At 34.1% G+C, this 23,476-nt stretch overlaps 1 protein-coding gene across 1 annotated transcript in view; it reads right to left on the reverse strand.

Moving 5' to 3' along the window:
• Nucleotides 1-10,090: 10,090 nt before the first annotated feature.
• The window catches only part of LOC113101102 (5-hydroxytryptamine receptor 4-like), an 87,926-nt gene continuing 74,540 nt past the window's right edge, over nucleotides 10,091-23,476 (reverse strand). Inside the window, exon 7 of the mRNA XM_026265577.1 lies at nucleotides 10,091-10,927. Within this exon, the coding sequence (XP_026121362.1) occupies nucleotides 10,840-10,927 (88 nt within the window). The 3' untranslated portion in view covers nucleotides 10,091-10,839. The remainder of the gene's footprint in view (nucleotides 10,928-23,476) is intronic.

The raw sequence follows: 23,476 nt of genomic DNA on the forward strand, positions 1-23,476 counted from the left end.
AGTAAAGCCCCATAAACAGTGCTTTAAGGGCCTGTATGCACTGGTACCGCCACTTCCAAATACAGCTCTTGAGCGTACCACCACCTCCATGCGCCCAGAACGTGCTTTAAGCTTACTGGTACGTTCATTTGGACATCTGTTTTAATTGAGGTTTTACACAAAAAATCATTTGAATCAGTTCGGGAGTTCGGAGCAGCTTCGCGGATCATTTGAATCAATTCGAGAGTTCGGAGCAGGATCGCGAATCATTTGAGTCAGTTCGGGAGTTCGGAGCGGCTTCGCGGATCATTTGAATCAACTCGAGAGTTCATAAGCGGGTTCGCGAATCATTTGAGTCAGTTCGGGAGTTCGGAGCGGGATCGCGAATAATTTGAATCAGTTCGGGAGTTCAAAGCGGCTTCGCGAATCATTTGAGTCAGTTTGGTGATCACGAATCATTTGAATCAGTTCGGGAGTTCGTAGCGGGTTCGCGAATCATTTGAGTCAGTTTGGGGATCGCAAATCATTTGAATCAGGTCGGGAGTTCGGAGCGGCTTTCGCGGATCATTTGAATAAATTCGAGAGTTATACAGGGTTCGCGAATCATTTGAGTCAGTTCGAAGCGGGATCGCGAATCATTTGAAACAGTTCGGGAGTTCGTACCGGGTTTGCGAATCATTTGAGTCATTTTGGTGATCACGAATCATTTTAATCAGTTCGGGAGTTCGGAGCTGTTCGCGAATCATTTGAGTCAGTTTGGAAGTTTGAATGCAGTAATGCAGTAGCTCTTTCTAAGGGTATTTTTTCAAAATCCTTTTGCACATTTTATTTATGTTCAGTAGTTCTTTCTAGCTCAAGCAAATCCACAAACTAATAAAAGGATTTATTATTAAGGTTGCCTGTTGACTGCTGTATATAAAACCCCTTCAATATCGCTGTTGTTACCTCAGGGGATGAGGGGAGTCATCAAAAAAAAAAAAAAAAAAAAAAAAATATATATATATATATATATATATATATATATATATATTTTTTTTTTTTTTTTTTTTTTTTTGTGTGGCTATAATAGAGTACCGGCACCTGTTTTGGACCACTTAAAGCACTGCCCATAAATAAATAAATAAATCATATATATTATTTAATGCAATTATATTTGCACATTTTATTTGCAATACAAAATGACAGCATAGTAATCTTATTACCTAGTGAATGAAATAAGTTACCTGTGAACTCCCAAGATAATAAATAAAAACAAATAATAATAATAATAATTGTAATTTGGACTGAAAAAAATAAACTGCTAAATGGTTATGTTGGTTAACTGGTAAACAATAACAACGTGCATTTTGCTTTTTTTGAAACGATGTCTTAACGTAATAATCAGTCATATAGCTTGAATGGTCTTTTATTGAACTGTAAGTCATCATCTCGTGAAGTCACCAGCAGAGGGCAGAATAACACTATACTGCAGCAGTCAGGTTCAAGTTACTCCGGTCGGCTCGGTTAGTTATTGAGAACATTTTTTTCCATTGGTCAAAATAAACAGCTCTCTCACACTTGTTCATGAGGTGCATCCTGGGATGATTTAAAATCATACTGAAGGAATATATAAGCGTTCACTGAAGCAGAAGTGTTTCAAGCTCATGAAACAATATGAATTCAGTGTAAAGTTTGCTCACCAGGCTGTACACTAATAAAGGCTACAAAAACATCTGAAGGTAAGATTAATTTGACATGCAAAGAGTGCTTCTCATCAGGACCTTTGTGGAGAAAATCAGGTGAAGAGGGTTAAAAAGCCCATCCTTCATCTCGCCTCTATAAATTGGGACATACCTCATCTATCCGCCTCCTTTATGTATTCATTTTGTGCATGTTGATTTGATTGCATGTTTAAATGAATATTCACATAGCTAGATCATCTCCATTATATATGGAGTTCATCCCACGTTTCCATTTCAACGACTGTCAACTTTAAACTGCCTATTTATACTGACAAACTCTCAACTAAGAACTGAGTAAAAAGAAAGAGCATTCTAGAGAAAGGCCATTTCATAGTATGAATAAATGAGTGAACGAACAAACAAATTATTACAATACTAGTATAAAAAATAACAAAAATATGTCAGCTATAATTATATTTGCAATACAATAATATAAATGTATAAATATACAGATTATATGAATATATTTAGGACATTTTTATGCATAAGTTCGTATACGGTTTTTGAAATGGCATACAGTTTTAAGCAGAAGTTATAATTGCAATGATATGTAATTTCACAATATATCTATTGTAAAACGGCTTTTATATTCCTCCCTAAAAGGAAGTGGCAACCTTTATGCAAATAACACATTTCCTTATATATTAAATTGATTGCATATTGAAAATATAGTGAATAATTTGTCTTACATTACAATATAGTGAATAATACAGAAGGAATTGTCACTTTTCATATTTAGAAACTGAAAGTAGTTTTATTTGTACATCAAGATTAAATAGACTTACTACATACACATAAATATTGTATAATGAGATAAAATGAGGTAGTTTGTGTGCTTAAACATATGCAATATTTATATGGGAACACATGCAATTTATGTATTTAAGGAAAATATTGTAATATATACTGTATTTGTGGAAGAGTGTAAGATTTCACACGCCATATTACCAAGACGCCCACCTGTCAAAATCCTAAAATTTAATATTGGTTTTCAGTAAACACAAAAAAAAAAAAAAAAAAAAAAACATGTAAACCCATGCATTAACTCATGAAGGAGAAATGAATAAATCGAGCATTAGATGGTGCGCTGAGGCTGGTGTGGTTAAAAACACAAAGCAAGCGAGTGGTCAGGAAAGTGTAAGGCAAGCCAATCTAAGAAGTCCCTCGTATGGTCATCCAGTGAAGTCCTTCTGATCCAGGCTGAGCTGAACAGTGCCCGGTCCATGGGGAGAAAGGAAAGAAATACTCACATTGTGGCCACTTTTTCTCTAATGTGTTGTTCCATTTAAAGCACACAATGGTATTATCCAAAAATAATATTTTCATTATAAATCCACAAGGGATGCACACAGGAGAACCGCAGTAGCACACACAATGGGAACACAAAAAAGCAACCACGACTGAACAGAACAGGGCGTATAAAGACCTAAACAAGTCAGAAATAGAGAGAAACACAACCAAACGTGACACACATTTACTATACAGTATGGAAATGCATTATATTTTCCAGTATATTCCCATAGATACTGCCAGAACAGTAGTCCACAATATGGGCTTCTCTGTGAGCGATCCTTAAATTCCTAGATTTGTTCCGTCTGGTCTTGAATGTTTGATTTCATCCTGCTTCGATGTGTATTACCCAGCAGCCTTCAGGACTCGTGCACTGTAAGCCGCTTGATTCTCACTATGGTAAAATCAATTAAATAAATAAATACTGTGCATTAGGAAATCAGCGTGAGAAAATCTTCAAAAGCCACTTCCCAGGAAGAGCTCACAGATTACATACCACATTTCAGAAATATTGTGAGATAAATGTGGGCCTTTTGACTTTTACACTCTCCATTCATTCTCTCTACAGCTGCTCACACACACATTAAAGATGTTCACTTGTTTGTGACCAGTTCTCTCCACAGTTGCTGCATGAACTGATGTCTTTCCAGTGACAGATGTGGCCTTAGAAAAGCACTACTTGATGTATCAAACAGCAGCCTCATAAAAAGACAAAAGCGAGATATGAAGAAAAACTGCTGCGTGTCAGACTCTGAAAGCTTTTCAAGCTCAGGTCAATGTTATAAACCTTCGAGAGGATAACAACAGCCTATTCAGTTTCCACTGCCTGCGTGCCATGCTGCGGAGTTACTCTTCCTGGAAAAATACCACATTTATTCAGAAAAGCACTGACAATACCTCAAACAATACTCAAGTCATTTAAGTCCATTCGACTCGATATGAGTCCATACAGAAGGGCAAACGGCCTGAGCTTGGTCGAAGACGAGGCTGACAGCCTGACAAGTCCTCGTAAATCATCTCATTACTGGATTTCTCCAGACTTCCATCTACCTGACTTTTTCAACTTGGACTTGGACTAGTCAACAAGACTTTGGCTTATTTCTTATTTCTCCCCACATTTAAAGGTTAGACTCATTATTAGCATCCCGCGAGAGACATGAAAGCTTAAATATGCAAAAAGGCCAACACGAATGAGCAGAGGTCCCACAAGCACATTAAGACGGGGGAAATAAGAAAAATAACCTCATCGCAGTAAGTAGCATTAAAATTTAAAGAGCTGCAAAGCAAACGGAGAGAGCTTCACACGGAGTCTCTAGCATGTGTGTTCGAGTTCGTTTTCCCGTCGGTTGACCGGTTCCCCCACTCAGACTTTGATTAAGCGAGAGCTCACTATTATCACACTTGACATTTGAGATGTGTAAATGAAGCATTTTGAGAATTTTACCTAAAAAAATCCAAAGTCTGTTCTCCAGGGCTGACGAGGGAGCACTTAACTCAGCAAGTCACTCCAAAATGCAATCAGGGGAAAAGACATTCCTCAGGCCTACAGATAATGCCTCCTGCGATCAACCGCGAAGCTAAAATAGTGATAATGGTCCGAGTGAAGTTTTTAAGACCATGCTCGAGATTGCGACTCGATTGCGTCACTGTATCTGTCAAAGTCTGAGAAAAACGGCCCGTTCTACAATTCAGAAAGAAACGCTTTCCATCTATTTAAATCTGACAGCACACCGACTTGGAAACATTGACTCGCTCTCGTGAATAAACGGCATAATGTCAAGGTGAAAGTTCAGAGAATGTGACTCAGGAGGTTACCGGGAGAGCTTTTAAAGCAGTTTATGGTCCATCAAATTGGTAAAGGGAAATAAGCTGTGGCACCGGCGAAGGTGAGCGAGGATCTGCACGCTCTGAACCTCATTACTGCTGGGATCACTGCCAGTCTGCTGTTTTTCACATTGATGAATAATTAAATGCTGGGCTTGATTCTCTCAACAAGAGAAAAGGTACATATGGGGTGAATGTAAAGATCTGGTACAGTAGGATATAAAGGATGGACAGAAAGAGTGAGGATATTAGAGAGCCATCTACAAAACAATGAAAGGATGTAGATGCATAAATGTGAAAATGAGTTAAAATGTTTGGAATATCATATTACCTTATGATACTTTTGTTTCACTATAATACAACAGAATAGCATGGAATTTAGCATGAACATGCTTCAAGCTAAAAAAATGAATAAATAAATAAAATAAAAAGTACTTGTAGTTGTCAAAAAGATCACTAAGGCTGCTCATATTAATTGTATTTTGCAATTTAATTGCTTTCTATTAGAATATATTTCACAATGTAATTTGTTCCTGTGATCAAAGCTGAATTTGCAGCATCATTTCTTCAGTCTTCAGTATCACATGATCCTTCAGCAATTTGCAGATTTTCTTATAATTAATAATTATCAATGTAAAAAAAAAAAAAAAACCTGTGCTGTTTCATTTTTTTTTTTTTTTTTTTTTTTGTGGAAACCATGATACAGTTTTTTTTCAGGTTTCTTTGATGAAAAGAAAGTTCAAACAAGAAGAGCATTTCATTTTTTTTATTATTTTTTTTATTATTTTATATTTTTTAAATATTTAATCTAAATGTTTTCACCGACACTTTTGATCAATTAAAGGTGTCTGTGCTGAATAAAAGTATTAATCTCTAAGTGTTAAATTATTAATTGATCAATGTAATTAATATAAAATGAATGATAATTCATTTAAAAACAAATTTTATAAACACATGCACAAATATATATATAATACTGTACATGTATGTCAAATGTTTGTTATCATTGCATAATACTGCTTCACTTACAATGTTTTAAATGTAGGCATTATATTGTGTTTGGTATACAGCATAATATTCTTAAAACATGGCTATTGTCTTTAAAGAACAAAAGTATTGCTTTAACAGCTGTTTCTAGTCAGCATCATATAAAAAATTCCAGTGTACAAATTTTTATTTAGTCTACTGTGCACATGTGGAAAACAAGTTGTTTCCCCTACGAGTGGATCATATCTGTCAACATCTGCAAAAGAAGAAAGGGCCATGTGGCGAACAGTTTCACTCATAATTACTGTCAGATCTCACAAATGTATCCAAAATAAGATTCTGCTTCGTGATGATCTGTCTATATCGTCTTTAAATAATATACTAAGATTCATTTTGATCGACCGTATGTGTGTTGGTGTGCAAATCTGGCAAGATATTTTGATAAAACACAAAACACATAAAGATTAATAACATCTCATAGTCTTTAATTATTATTTTTTAGAGCTGTCACATAGCAACAGAAAAAGTAATACACATAGCTCCCTGAAAGAGAAGCCTTACATGAAAATATCAATCGTTATCCATCAAAATAAATACTGAGTTTACAAAAGTTCTACAACTTTTTGGGAGATTTACAACACATTCATGCTTAGACCTTCTGCCTTCAGGGCCTGGAAGTGTTCGATCACGCTTCATATGTGAGGTTTGCGGGGTCGGGAATCATTTCACATGAAATCCTGATGGTGATGACTACCCTGAAGGTCCATGAACGTTCGGGGAGAGTTATTTCTAATGCAAATCTTTTCAAAGCATCAACTCAGGGCTCATGAAGGAGTGCTTTTGGTTCTGTCATGGCCACGGAATACCAGCATTTCCCCAAATCCTTCGGCGTTTAAAACAGCATGCATTGCCTGTTTTCTGCTCACGGTTGCTAAGCTTCAACCGTTGCAAAATCTCCATCTTTAAACAACATATTGACATCCAAAGAACACAGATGGGAAACTGTGCAAGTTGTTCGACCGACAAAACCACTCACTGTTAAATAATGGCAAAGTACCGCAGAATTAAAAGGTGCTACATAATTGAAAGTGTACAAATGAAAAAGTTTGGACATTATAACTCATCAAAGCCCCTTTGATTGTACATTATAACCTTTTAAAAGGAAACATTTGTAAAAACTACCAGCATGAACTTGCACAGTTTCACAATGCTCTGTACATCTTTAAGATAGCTGTGAAGGCACGGCCATGTACATGTTTGATTATAAAAAAAAAAACAAGTAGCCTGGCATACACATCTTATCTGGACATTGCTTCCAGTGACACACTAGATTCATAGCTAGCGTTCGCTGGTACACCAGACTGGAAGAAGAAACGTGTTCGACTAAACCATTTAAAGGAACACACGGACCACTTTCAAATCATTTGCATAAAAATATATTCCTATGTACAATAAAATCAAACTAAGCTCTACCTTTAGAAATTAAATATCGGTTGATAAATCATGAGAAGATGGGTTAAGAAGCTGAAGTGGGCATGGAGCTAGGTAATGTAGCTAGCTCTGATCGCATTGGAACAAATAAAGCCATTGCTTGATCGAATCTTACTGTCTTGTTCCTTCATCATGTCACCACAGCAGAATATCAAAACTGATCACGAAAATCAAACTTTCATATTCCTCATATGACATTGGTTTGGTCTGCGATAACATATTCGTGACCAGAATACTGAACGATTTGTGGGATGCTATAATCTTCGTATTGTAAAAGTGCGACAAGTGCTTTATTTGCAGGAGAGGTTTTCATTTTCAAATCAGGAAACTAATGCACGAGGACAGTGCTGAGCTGTACGTGTTTTATTCTCAATGGCGTACGTGTATCGCCTTCAGTACGTCCCTGCAAAATAGCAATTAAGACCAAACCAAAGTTTTTCCAATGGCTGACGAATAAAACGTAGTTATTTTAGAATATTTACATCTCTAAGATCAATGCAAACAATTGCTGTTCCCGAAGGTAATTCATTTTAGGCAGAGGCACGCTTCAGCAGACTGGTAAGTGCTGGGATGAGGGATGGAGATTGTTCTGGGTCAGTTCTGCTATATCCAGGCTCTCTGAGGAGCGTGTTTATTGGGGTCCTCAGCTCTGGAAGCGAGCTTCAGTATGGCACATCACTGCTTTGGGAGGTTTTAGTTAGAAATGTCAAGGAACAAAAACTCATCTGCATGGCTTTTCCATGAGATTTGTTTTCTCAATATCTCGTGTGACATATTCGTAAAGGGGTAATTCACCCAAAAATACAAATTCTGTCTTTATTTACTCACCCTCATGTCACTCCAAACCTGTACTACATTTCCTCTATGGAAAATGAAAGGAGAAAATTGCAATGTAACAAAAATTTGTTTCACTGATTTTATTTTATTTTTATGGTTCTTCTGTAATTCTGTGGTGCTAATAATTATTTATTTTCATGTAGCATCAGTATTTTGGTAAATATAGGTCAGTTTATGTTTATGAAGCATTGGTTTAGTACAGATAAGCTTTTGTAGTAATTTTGCATTTTTTTTCTTTAAGATATTTAGCTTTTGCAAGGATGGGAACATTTTAGAAGTTTCTGTAACATTCTGGAATTTTCTGTGATATTCTAGTGCTTTCATGAACATTCCAAAACATTATGGGACTAGTCATAAAAGACAAAAAACTAAGTGTTTAGGTTAAGCATGTACTACCTCACTATTATACACGAGTAATAGCAAAACATATCTTTTACAAAAATGTGTTTCATGCAGTATTTCCTCACTTTAAAATAATAAATTTGGGTTAAATTTTGCAGGCAAAAATCTTGACTGTCTATTTTCAACAGTGTAGAAATGTTTAAAGCAGATTTCTATTTGTCAATGTGGCAAATTTGCTTGAACAACTTAAAACCTGTTGCAAAATCTGTGTGGGAAACCTTTATGTGAAATTCTCAATTGTGTGGATTCCTATTGAAATGACTGGATTTCGCCTGTAAAAATTCACTGCATGACAGTAAATGTAATAATACCTTAAGTTGTTAATAACATGAGGGTGAATAAATAACAAAAGTAAATTGTCATCATTGGATGAACTGTCCCTTTAAGAACTTACACAAGAACAACTTCAGGTCATTTCAGTCATGCGGTAACCGATGGTCATCTTTACTAAAGCTAAAACATTTTAAGACACAGCATCTGGAGAACTGGCCCTGGTTGCTGTCAGCAAAGCTTTTGTTTGGAGTGGCCTGACACATCCTCAGTCAGCAGGCATCACGTCAGAGGAGATCCTCGCAGTGGAAACTGTCGTGGAAATGGTTGCATTTAGTGATGAATGTGAAGCACAGATCTGACCTGACTGAGAACGCTCACCCGTGAATCTGAGACATCTGTCATATTCAGAGAGGTTTACAAGGAGCCAAGCCACATCAACTAGTCTGTGAGCGGTACATCTCATTCCCCAAAGAGCTTCAGAAGTCTTATACAACATAAATGAGATACCAGTTCACAATAAGAAAATTGACATATTGTGTTTTCGTCAAGATAGATTTCATGGGTAGAAAACAAAAGTTAATTTTCTGTCAAAATCTGTTGCATGAGGATGAATCATTTAAATCTAAAAAGTTTAAAAAACAATGTTTTTATAAAATCATTTTGAACAATTTTGGGGCATTTTTGTTTTATAGAAGTCTGTTTCAGCCACTTAATTAAAAAAAAAAGTAAAACATTTGCGTCATTTTATCTGAAAAATATTGAGTTTTTTATATTAAAAATTCTGACTTTTTGTGAGATATAAACTTGTAATTGCGAGTTAAAACGTCAGAGTTACTATGTATATAATTATAAATACTATACGATATAATGTTGCAACTGCGTGTTATAAAGTTAGAATTTAAATTCCTGCATTTCTAAGTAATGAAATCAGAAATGTAAGATATGAACTCACAATTCTGACAAATTACGTGATAAAAACTGCGAGTAGATAAATTGCAAGTTTGTATCTCACAATTCTGGCTTTTTTTCTGAGAACTGTGATTGCGAGTTATAAAGTCAAAAAGACTGATATTTTCTTTCAATTGCAAGTTTATATATCACAATATTGACTTAATAACTTGCATTTGCGTGTTATAATGTCAGAACTGTGAGAGATAAAGTTGTGAGTTAAAATTTCGCAATTCTCCGTTTTTTTTTCAATCAGTTTCAATCACACAATTCTGAGAAAAAAGTCAGTATTGTGAACAAAAAATTCACAATTACCTTTTTTTTTTTTTAATCCAGTGGCAGAAGCAGGCTTCTATAAATTTGTTATTTAGGCTGTTTTAATAGAAATATTCTGCAACATTACTTGTGTTGCACTTAAATAAATGTGCAAATAGATTCTGGAATAGTCTTGGAAACAAGGAAAGGCCTGTTGTCTTTAACACTTTAAATTCATGTGACAATGCTATATTATAACTGTTGATTTTAGAATTCATTGATGAAACAATAATAATAATAATAAAAAATAAAATAAAATAAAAAGAATAAAAAATTTGAGAAATCGCTCAGCAATGCTCCCAGCTCTACTTTTTAATACTGTGGTGTGAATTTGTGAATTTACTTTTTCATTTATATAAAAAAAAAATATTTTCTTTAATAGAGAGTCATCTTAGCTATTCAGCCTTCGTGCCGTATATTTCAGGAAGTGTTATCCTCCCTGTAGAGCTAATAGAAGCCACTCTGGATAAAGCTTGAAAGACATGTTTTTGGTTTGGAAGTCGTATTCCCAGGAGAACCAAAAAGGAAACAAACACATTGGGAAAACCCTTACCAACACTCCTTTGCAATCGAAATTCGTATCCTAAAATACAGACCAGATACCTTTGGCAACATTGTTCTTTCCCTCATTGTTCAGCAGCTCTTTGAGCAAACAGTTCAGTCCAGCTCCCTGTCCTCGACTCCTGAAAGGCTCTGGTCGGGTCTGAGCTGCAGGCAGGGCGCTGAGAAATATCCTCTTCCAGTCATGCTCCTCATTAGAGCCTGGCCTGTGTCAGAAACATGACTCCTGGGACTCTGTGTCGTTCTGTATCGACAGTTTCTCCTGTTCACTGTGCTTTCCATTGTGTAGAACTGAATACCTGAAGGGACAAAAGAAACCATTTCAATGACACTGTCACAATCTCATTTTCATCTCTCTACAAGCTGTTAGATGAACATTCAAGTAATATGGAAATATCTTTATATAAATCATACGGTGCTGACACATTTGGTTGGCAAAAACCTCTAAAACTAAGAATATTAAGAGCTCCTCTGATATATGCACTTGATTTGAATTTGATTTTGAGTTATTGCTGGCCTTTTCACAAATGTTAAATATGTTTATTTTCCCCTCAATCTTTATAGCACTTTTTATGGCACCCAAAGAAAAATACACATACATTTGAGCATGTAGATGGACCTACAGTACAGTACGTTTCTCACATGATTAAATTACTTTTCCTTTCTCTGTATCCGCACCAGCCATGAACCTCCTTTTCTTCCAGGTCAAAAAAATAAAAATCATTACAATCTCTGTTCATAAACAAGCAAACTAAAGGCAATTCCTGCAGAGAAATTGGGCATGAAATTCACCTGGAAAAGGGTAAGAAAACCTATCAAAACCTCAATGATGTTCCGGGATTTAGAAAGGAAACATGCAACATGTTTTCAATGAAGCAGAACCCAAAATTGCTGCCACATTGCCACTTTATAAATGCATGTCAGCCCTGCACAGCCTGAGACATCTGTCAAATTAACACCATCTAGAGCAAACTTACAATACTTCCCGACAGACTCCAGAAATAATGTCTTGATCATGCTGGTTCATCCATTCTGGATATTAGAGGCAGAGATCATTAACTTACATGAACATGAGCTTTGGATCACACACACACACACACACACACACACACACACACACGCATACACACACACACACACACACACACACATTATGTATATATATACACAGTACAGGCCAAAAGTTTGGAAACATGACTATTTTTTATGTTTTTGAAAGAAGTTTCTTCTGCTCATCAAGCCTGCATTTATTTGATCAAAAATACAGAAAAAACTGTAATATTGTGAAATATTATAACAATGTAAAATAATTGTTTTTAAATGTATCATACTTTAAATTATAATTTATTTCTGTGATGCAAAGCTGAATTTTTAGGATCATTATCACATGATCCTTTAGAAATCATTCTAATATGATGATTCATTATCAAAGTTGGAAACAGTTCAGCTGCTTAATATTTTTTCAGAACATGTGATACTTTTTTAGGATACTTTGATGAATAAAAAGTAAAAAAAGAAAAAAAGAAGCTATGTTTTTAAAATATAAATATTTTGTAATAACAATAAACACTACTGGTCAGTAATTCGGGGTCAGTAATTGTTTTTATCTTTCTTCTTTTTTAATAAAATCAATACTTTTATTCAGCAAGGATGTGTTAAATTGATAAAAAGTGATAGTAAAGAAAATATATTATTAGAATATATATTATTAGAATTTTAATTTTTATTTTGAATAAATGCAGGTCTTTTTAACCTTTTATTCATCAAATATATTAAGCAGCAGAACTGTTTCCAACACTCAGAATAAATCAGAATATTAGAATGATTTCTAAATGATCATGTGATCGACTGGATGTTACATGTGACACTGAAGAATGGAGGAATGATGCTGAAAATTCAGCTTTGCATCACAGAAATAAATTATTTTTTTAAAGTATATTCAAATAGAAAACTATAATTTTAAGTTGTAATAATATTTCACAATATTACTGTTTTTTCTGTATTTTTGATCAAATAAATGCAGGCTTGATGAGCAGAAGAAACTTCTTTCAAAAACATTAAAAATAGTAATGTTTCCAAACTTTTGGTCTGTACTGTATATATGACAGATTTTGCTATTTTGTATCGTCTGATTGTATTTGCTTTATGTGACATTATATGAGCCTACTTTTCATTACTAGCATTTTAATGATATGCCTTTGAAATAGCATTTCATAACTGTTAAAACCATTAAAAACTAACCACGTTTCTCTGTTGTGCCATCTGCACTGCTGCTTAGATGATCTTGCTCTAATTTATAGTAATAAATCTCCTAATAAATGTATGCATGCTGTTTGCATTATTTATATGACTTTTTAATTCGCACAATATTTGGATATTAGCTAGGAGACGTTGTGTTTGCACCTAGACTCATCTAACACTAAACATCTGGAGCAGGATTTCCAGTAAGTGTAACAACAATGTGATCAGTAAATGTGACAGACAGCCTCGCAGGTCCAGACGATCTCGCTGTAGTGACGACTTTCCAGGCATCAGTGCTTCTGCACTTCACCACACTCACTGACGTATGAAATTGGCAGCAGCTTATCTAAAACGCCAACAAATTCAGATCGGAGTCGTACCATTAGCTCAATCACGAAGAGCCGAGGAACTAGAGTAACCACAGCATCCAGAGCAAAGAAACGACCAACCAACAGTCACAAAATATTTTCAAGCTCATCACAAAGCCACTGTCCTTCGTTGACTCTGAAATGTGCAGAAAAATCTGATTTCTTGAACTCTTCATTTCTTGAACAAATGGAGTCCATTTCGATGTGCATTTATTTTCATTACGGAACTGAAGTCGTCAGAAATGTCATAGACGGAAATATGCAGCGCTGATTAATTCACGCATCATCCAGAACAGAAGTTCACAGCAGCAATAAACAACAACAGCCTTATGATAAATAGCCTAATAAAGACAGGAATAGCTCGGCATTAAATGACTTTTATAGACACTCTTTCTAAATAGTAGGACTGGGCAGATCAGTCTTGAAATATCAATACTTCTGATCCTGATGCTATTATATTAGGAGGATATGATTTCTAATGATTTTGTTACTTACATTAATGCATACAACATATACACTACATTCAGTTTAAGTTTGAGGATGATTGCATCCGTTATAAGAGTTTACATTATGAATATGTCAGTAGAAGGTAATTGCTTAGAGATGTACTGGACTTAATGTTACAATCAATGCTTAATGGCATCTTGTTATTTATATTTTATCAATTATATTATTTTTATTTAATATTATAAATATTCATATTATTGTTCTTTATGCCTCATTCTTTATGTAATGGACACAATTTTCATGAAGGAGGCATTTCCATCCTTTAATGAGGTTTAATGATGCCCTGCTGGTATGAGGACTGACATGAATCATTTGGTTTTTAGGGATAATTCAATGTTTATCTCTTCTTTCTTTAGTCAGTCATTTTGTGTCTGGCACCATACTGAAGGGAGGGTTTTGAATGTTTTGTTTATATTGTTACTGTGCGTAATATAATGAAATAATTTTACACACACACACACACACACACACTACATTTGGCATCACCATAAGTTACATTTTTAAACGCTTGTTACTAAAACCACTGGGCATTTCCCAAAGCTGAAATCTGAGAGCCTGAGGAGTTTATGTAGGCAAATGTTGGCACAAAAAAATGAAGAGACATGAAAGTTTAATTTGACTGCTGATGCAAAAGGTCTGCTTAATTAAAATCCACTTTTGTCAGAATCAAAGGAGCATTAACTAAAACGAATGCTTCCAATAAATAACAGGCCTGTATCTCCACAATAATAGGCAGAGAACTGAAAGATGAACTATTCTTCTGCTTAAAACTCTTATATCTAATTTAAGACTGATTTAATTGGAGCCCTAAAGCCTGTTTATCAAGCTCTCTTATCTGATAAAATGACCTTTCTGTGATGTAGTTTGTGACATGCGCACTATCACTTCAGCGGGAGAGACAGGAGGCAATGCAGGAAAATGAACCCGCTGAACTGCTCAGAATTAACCAGGAAAAGCAAGATAACTTTCTTTGGTGTCTGATAACATCTGCGATTCCAGGGCACTTCACCGGAAAAGCAGCTAGGCAGACTATTACCAACTTAACTATTCAGACATATTCCAGTTTACATCAGGTCAGGCAGGGCACTACAAAATGAGTCCAATCTGAGCCGAGGCTGATGTATCGCAGCTCTCATTCAGAGGCCTTAACTGTGACAGTCCTCATAAAGTGCATGAGAAACACCACTCACATGCACTTTTATGACTTCTTGATGTGAACTCAGCTGTCTTGGTTACCATGCCTTCAGGGTTTATTTTTAACATTAAAGTAATGTGGGGTCAAGTTTGGGTTCAGTAAGCTTTATTAAAAAGAAATTAATACTTTTTTTTTTTAATTCAGCAGAGATGCATTAAAAAGTGACAGTAAAGATATTTATAATGCAACAACGGTATTTTCATTTCAAATAAATGCTTAAAGATAAAATGCAAGAAACCTGAAATAAGTCTGCATTACAGGAACAAATTGCATTAAAATAGAAGTCATATGTACAGACATAGACATTAACATAAAAAAAAATAAATCTTAGTAGATTGCAATAGTTTTCTTACTCCTTTTATGAATAAATGCATTTTATACTTTTATTCCTTGAAGTAAATATCTCTAATATATATGTATTTGTATAATCTATATATTCTAAAATGTATATTTATATAACTTGTAATTAAGCTGTATTTGTTTAATTATTACAAATATTGAAATGCTGTTTAATTTTATGTATTTAGAATAAAATAACAATCCAGACACCCTTATAACATCGCATAACTTAAATAAATATGTCATGATACTGTGTTTTTATTTATATTACTGTGAGTGTTAATTGAAAGGCCAGTCACTAGTTTCAGTCTCAGACGACACTCACACACAGCTGAAATTAGCACTTTTAAAGAAGAAATAGTCATCAGAATTGGCTACAAGTACAATTTCAAAGTTTGAAAGCTACTGATGACCAGCATAAAAAGTAAGTGTGGTCAGTCAGATGACCCTTTCTAGACTAAATGTGCATTTCTGTATAAATACACTGCAATCTGAATCAAACGCTTTGCCTGAAGTCAAACGTCTGGCTCTAGACCTCCACTCTAGACGTCTGGCTCAAACATGACTCTAGACCTCCAATGTTAGCCAGATGGTAATGTCAGTCCACGCCGGATAATGCCATTTCCTCTGCCGGCATGTATATGTGTGAGTGTCTGTCTTCCCAGAACTGTCTGAGGCTCCTCAAACACATGCGAACAGACAGGAGGCCTGATTATTGTGGAGCTGAGTGGCACCAGAACAGAACCATGAACTGATTGTTTTCAGCAAAGTAAATTACATTATATTCTACACGATCCTATAAGGACAGAAACCTAATAATAATCTGCATCCCACAACAATGTCAAATCCAATAGTTTACCATACTTAGATTTAATTAGTTATTTTACTTAGTTGTTAAACTTACTAGGTTTTATTAAGTTGCAGCTACTTTCAAGGCAAATAAAACAATTGACTTAGTGTTTTGAGTGACACTTACTTAAAATATTCAAGTAGCCACAAAATAACCAATGATATTAATAAACCAGTTAGAGGCGGCAGTGCACTAATATGTTGCTAATGAGCAATATAACAAGAGAAGAAGAAGAAGAAAATAAAAAAAAATAAAGAGTCTTAGACTTTTCACCCATTTCCTCCATGTTTACAGTTATCTTTCACTAGATACATTCACTCGTTTCCCAAAGTCATCTTGAATGTTGCATTTTCAACAAAACTGAAATATTTGAGAGGATATCACATGAGCTAACTTCATAAATTGAAGTAGATTTTTCTAAAATGTGTGTTTTTTTGTTAACTCACCATTACAGTGATTAGTGTTCCCTTTGGTTGCGCACCTGGAACTTTTTTTATGTTATTCAAATTGTCTTGTTATTAATGCAGCAATGCATCATGAAATCAGATTTATTAGATTTCAAGAGAAGATGAGTAATGCATATGTTTCTTTCAGAAGATGATCTATCTTCTAATTAAAGCACTTTTTATTGTGTGATAGTTTATTACTGAATATTTACAAATGTCATTTTTCACTGATACCCTGAGATGCTTTAAATTGGGTTTATATAATCCTTAAATAGTGTGTGTGGCAATATGCTAAAGTCACACACAGACTTAACCCTCTGGAGTCTAAGGGTATTTTTGGGGCCTTGAGAAGTTTTGTCATGCCCTGACATTTGTGCTTTTTTCAGTTTCTTATAAATATCTAAATGGGTAAAGTCTAATATCACTGTAATCAGCACAAACTGGGCTATAATAATATGTGAAATGCATGCATGTACATGATTGTATTTTTGAGAAAAAAAATGTTATGCATGGTTAGTGAAAAACTAAAAATGTTAAATCACTTGAATAAGGCAATAAAACACATACATAAAATTGGTTGCCGGAAAAGTTGAGAACTGGAGCTTGTAGCCTAGAATTTTTCTTTCTGAATGATGTGAAAATCATCTTGTTTACTCACTCACAGAAAACAATATATTGATTTAAATTTTCTAAAACACTTTTTGTTGGTAAAAGTCATATGTGAGTAGGCGTCAACTATCATGAATATCATTGTGATTTACATCTGAGAAGACAAAGGCCTGCATAATGAGCTGCATAATGAGCCTCTCATTCAACTGTGCCACTGAGTGAGGACTTACAAGAAAGAATGTGAGAACAAAATAAAAGTATATAATTTTATGTTTGTAGTTTATTAAGAATATATTTAATTATCCCACAACATAATTTAATATCCACTTGGGGGAGCAGTTAAACAGTTTATTAGGAACAATCAAAGCTGACTTTCAAATTTTTTGCCATCCTTTCTCTAGTCACACAATCCTTCAGAAATCCTTTTAACAATCTTATTTTCTACCAAATAAACCCCATTTATTATTATCATCATTATTATTATTATTATTAATGTTGAAAAGAGCTGAGAATATTTTTCAGTTTTTTTTTAGGGGGAATAAATTGAAAGAACTGCATTGTTTTTACATTTGTTAGAGTTATCTCTATTTGTCACATTTATATTATTTACATCAAGCTTTTGAATGGTATAGTATTGTATATTGTTATTGAAACTTCATAATGTTTCACTTGATTATACATTTAGTCAGGAATTATAGTTTGGAAAAAGTATTTGGAAAAAGTCTAACTAGTAAAATGTTTACACGTTATGTGAAAACTAGTACAAATAAATAAAAAGAGACTTACTCACGTTTATGATCTCTGCTGAATAAAGCGCTTCATTCTTTTTTCTGAGGAAATCCATTTCTCAAATCCTCAACCACATCACATCTTTTTGGGGTGATTTATGTCTTATTCCTCTCATCGCGAAGCAAACAGTAAAATAAAATAAAAACTTGAAGAACAGTCTCGCTGCTTTTTCTTCTGTGTGGGCGTATTCAAGCCGCGCGCTTCAGTTTGAATCTGAATAGCGCGTTAAGCGCGGGGGCGTGGTCACATTAGATATAATGAGCGGAGATATGAAAAACAGACATTGCGTTGTTTTCATATGGATTACTTTATCTCAGCACTTGTTTAGTTTAAAAGTAGACATTCCAGGCTTTCTATAGATATCTCTCTCATATCTCTTCGTTGAGTATTCACGGAGTTACAGTTCATTTTAATGAAATGTTTGTACATGACGATCAGCGGAGACAAAGACTGTAGACAGCGCACCTTGTGTGTTATCTTTATTTTATAAGTGCACAAAGGTTTTTTGTTATTATGTCTGTATCCAAAAAAAACTAGACCCTTTACAGATTCGATTGATGTATTGCTCTTATCTGTTCGATTAAAACTGAGAGTGTAATTTAAGTTCTTTTCGGGGTTATCAGGTGAAAATGACTCAAAACGCATATATGCGTTAATCGACTCGAAAGGGTTAAACATTCAGCACGTGTATCACAACAATGATAACAATAAAATTTCATTTATTTTCCTTAATTGTAACAATAACCATTTTATATGCTCTTTTTGTTGTGCTACTGACACAAGACAAGAAGCAAATAAAATTGGCAAATAAAATCAACAACTGTAAAACAAAGCAACTGCATAATTGATTCTGCCGCAATGCACTCTGGGAGTCAGTCAGTAGCTATACTAAGTCATGAGTAAACGGAAATGAAAAGATTTACCCCCACAATTATTTTTTAGTTACTATAACTCTCGCATAAGTAAGATATACCAACTAAGCATTTGTCAGTACAGCATACTATTCCTATTTTACTTGACTTAGTTTTTTCAAGGCAATTGATTTGCATGCGTTTTTAAGTATGCCCAATTAATTCGATATTACAGTGAAGAAAATTACTTTTTTTTATTAATTTACTTTTTTTTTTTTCAAATGAAATGATTGTGCTGTGTTTTAGTTTTATAATGTTATTTATTATTTTGTATTTTAGGTAATTTTATGGCACTAAATTATATTTATCAAATAGGTATGATACATTTATTAACTGTTATCCACTTTTTGAACATAAATCTGAAAATGAAATTTCTAACTTGAACCCTCATAGATCTTGAATGCTCTAGAGCACAGACGTAAGTTTGGTCTGAAAATCAAAATGAAAATTAAAAAGCATATCTAAACAAAACACATTGTGTTCCAAATTTGAGGGTGATATTTTAAAAAAATTATTCAAAGAAACAAACGATATATTTTTGTTAAATAATGTTTTTTACTTAATAATGTTTGTAATAATACAGAATATAATAATACAGAGTTCAGTTATATTCTTTGAATTGTTATTTCATTTAAGTCTTTCTGTTTCTGTTCAATATTTTAAAAGGAATAATAAAAAAAGTATTTACATGACCAGCTATTCCTAAAAAGTGCTTGTATTTCAATCATCAGTTTAATTTATCATCTGTCTTATACTGTATTTCATTCATCTGATGTGAATGTCAGTCTTCCTCTTATCCAAAAGCCAGGGATAAAGACAACAAAATTGCTTGGCATTTTCTAAAGCGATTTTCATTTATTTAAAAGAAATATTACATGAAAGCAGCAAAAATAATCCCTGTACAGTATATTCACCATTTGCTATTATAAGAGTCAAAAGACATTTGAGCTTTATGACTGAATCTATTAATAAGCCATCTTTTTATTTTCTAAAGGACTGGCTTGGGAATTTGGGAGACCTTTTAGACCATTGCATCTATATTTTCAGTAAAATAGTTATTAGAAATGCATGCCTTCATAGATTTCACTTTAGGCTAAATAAAGCTTAATGAATCTATTATAGCTAAATGTAAGTATTTTTTATATCAGCATAAGGTGGTCTAATAATAACCAGAGTACAGGACAGAAATATTAAACACAGCAACAAACGTCGATCAAAAGAGAATAAATAAAGACATTTACTTAACATTTTTTAGTGTCACAAGTGATTGCAGGAGGCATTGTTGGCAAAGGCTGCAAATGATTTAGTTAACACATATAACTCAGAAAGAAACTGAACTAATAATAAAAAAAGGAGAATCAGGCATTTGCATAATTATGCTGCAAGGTTATTATTTCCTAACTTTGAGCTGAGATGTGGATGTGTCATCAAACACAGATCTTCTTTAAATGGCTTTTTTATTCTGGCTGTGGCTTTATGGCACAGCGGGACCGAAGGACTTTATATGTTACAGCTGTGCACAGATGGTAAAATAAATAAATAAATAAAAATCGCTAAGCACATAAATGTGCACTGTGTGCGAAAGTAAAAAAGGCCTACTTCCAGGATTTCAGCCAGTTGATTCAAGTGCCAAGAAACATGCATTTTATGTCTTGAAAACGTGAACATTTGGTATTCTGTAATGTACTAATTGTTCGAAAAAAGTTTGGAAACATATTACAATTGAAAATAATGTTTTTATTTGAATATACAGTATGTTAAAATGTAATTTATTCCTGTGATCAAAGCTGGAATTTTAGCATCATTACTCCAATCTTCAGTGTCACATGATCTTCAGAAATTATTCTGATATGCTGATTTGCTGCTCAGTTATTACTGGTGCTCCATTATTAACTCTTTCCCCACCACTGACGAGTTATCTCGTCTTTTATAAAGAAAACGCTTCCCCACCATTTTTACGGTGAACAGGACAGAGAAACAAGCGATCTCTTATGTAAACAGATGCATATGAGAAATAATGAGATCATCAGCAATAGACATATAAATTAAATTAATACAAATTGTGAAAATCATTTAAATTCCTGGCGATGGATTGCAACTTAAAAAAAAAATTCTGGGGGGAAAAGGGTTAACAGTCTATTTTTTTTTTTTACACTAATACTAACCCTTAACTTTTGAATGGTAATGTAGTATCACAGTTTCCATAAAAAATTTAAGCAGCACAACTGATTCAACATCGACTTTAATAAATGTTTCTTGAGCGGATCATTATATCATAATGATTTCTGAAGATCGTGTGACACTGAAGACTGGAGTGATGATGCTGAAAATTCAGCTGCACATCACAGGAATAAATTACTTTTTAAAATATATAAAAATAGAAAACAGTGATTTTAAATTGTAATAATATTGCACAAAATTACTGCTTTTTTTTTACATTTTAATCAAATAAATGAAGCCTTGGTGAGCATTATTAAGAAAAAAAAATATGCCAAACCTTTGGCTGGTAGACTATATTTTTAAAAGTCTTCAGTCACTAAACAGATTATGAAGTTAAAAGGCAGGTGGCAACTGCAATTAGAAGCAAAATAATGGTTTATGAGAGCAAGCGAGCAAGGAGGATAATGCAGCTTTTGGAAAACAAACAATCAACAATTTTAAAAGTTTGGCTCAAAGTCCCTCTGCTGTGAAAAATACTGCTGGATGAAAACAAGGAATGCCGGGCATGGCTGGACTTCTCTAAGTGCCCCATTATTCTCATGCAATGATTGCTGTTACATAACTTATAAGAGCTAATAATAGAGCTACCTCTTTGTTTTTACTTTATGAACTGATATAGGAACAGCATTCAACCACACACATTTTTTCAGTGTTCGCGCCCATTCTGCTGAGTTAATGCACTCGGGAGAGACGCACAGCGCTGAACATTTTCCAAAAGTTTACTTTTAACTGCAGAGATCTGAGAACAATTTGAGCTGTTTACTGTGAACCATCCTAATGTTCAGCGCATCGATTTGTTCCTCGAATACTCATTTGTTTGCATTAGGGAGCAAAAGAGGACTTTTACAAACACGGAAAGTGCCTTTTCGACTGTTTCAAAGTAGTATGATACATTTAGATTTGGGAGAGATGGGGTAAGTTGTGTATTGTTAATAAGGTTTCTTGATCAGCAAATCAGTATATTATAATGATTTCTGAAGGATCATGTGACACTGAAGACTCGAGTGATGATGCTCAAAACACAGTTTTGATCACAGAAATAAATTAAATTTTTAAATATATAAAAAATAGAAAACAGCTTTTATAAAATTGTAATAATATTTCACAATATTGCTGTTTTTTCTGTATTTTTTATTAAATATTTGCAGTTGTGCTAAGCATAAGACATTTATTTAAAATACATTACAAAATCTTTCCAGCACTAAACTTTTGAATAACAGTGTATTACCATGTGACAAAACTTGGTCCATTTTGTGAGATTAAGGGTGTGGCACATCTTACCCCACTTTGTCCTACAAGCGCACTTTTTGCATGGAAACAAGAAAACTAAACAAATACTAACACTGCCAAAACTTTACTGACAAGATCGAGTGGACATCCTGGAAATTTTGCCTTGGCATGATAAATGTTCAGCCTTTATTAGAGAAAAGTAACCCCAATAAGAGAGCATTGACCCAAGCTAAACAGACATTTCAAATGAACTTGATATTGCAACATGACAAATAGTCCATTAAACTAAACTTCTGCATTTTCTATAGCAAATGAAAGTGATGTTTGCAAAACACAAATTTCAAATGAATAAAATAAACAACCACAGATTAAGAAACAAAGATACATCAGAGTAAGTACTTAAATGAAATAAATGCATGACAAAACCTTTGGAAAGAGATATAAGGAGGAGAAGCTCATTGAGGAGCGAGATGCTGATAGTTCAGTGCATATGGCAGTACCATTCAAAGAGCTATGACAACCATGATGCTTATAGCTCTGTAAATGGCGCTGCTATCTGCACCACACAAGATCTTCCTGACCCTCTTCCTGTGGGTCTCTGCTGTGTCTGGGCCGTGCAATAAATTCACTGACAGCCATGCAATAAAAACACAAATCACATGGTACACCCAGACTGCATTGGCTTTTCAGAACAATGGGGTAACAGTTGACTCCTGAAAACTGGACTATTGCCAGCGGAGGGGGTGGAAATGAACATTTGTGTTGGCAAACAGAGTTATGAGTACTCTACCCATGTGCTCTTAAAATCCACACTTAAATCCAACAGTTTACAGTCGCAAAAGCACCAAGCCAAGTGACATAATTTTCTCAAGTGGAACAATATTACTGCTGGAAACCACTCTCAGTTAGCTTGTATGAAAATTAATGAGAAATTAAATAATCAAATAATTTCAGCTCTCTTACAACTGTATATATGCATCTTTTACCATGCAAATCCAATTATTTTAAAAGAAACCAACAAATGCCACCTACTGTTAAAAGTCATTCCGGCAAGACAGCGAAAATCCATAAAAATCTCTAATAATAAATCTAAATCTAAATCTAAAATCTAAATTTATTGTGTGTATACATAGTGCAATGAAG

This window comes from Carassius auratus, unplaced genomic scaffold (genome assembly GCF_003368295.1).
Source record: "Carassius auratus strain Wakin unplaced genomic scaffold, ASM336829v1 scaf_tig00217515, whole genome shotgun sequence".
Taxonomy (NCBI): Eukaryota; Metazoa; Chordata; class Actinopteri; order Cypriniformes; family Cyprinidae; genus Carassius; species Carassius auratus.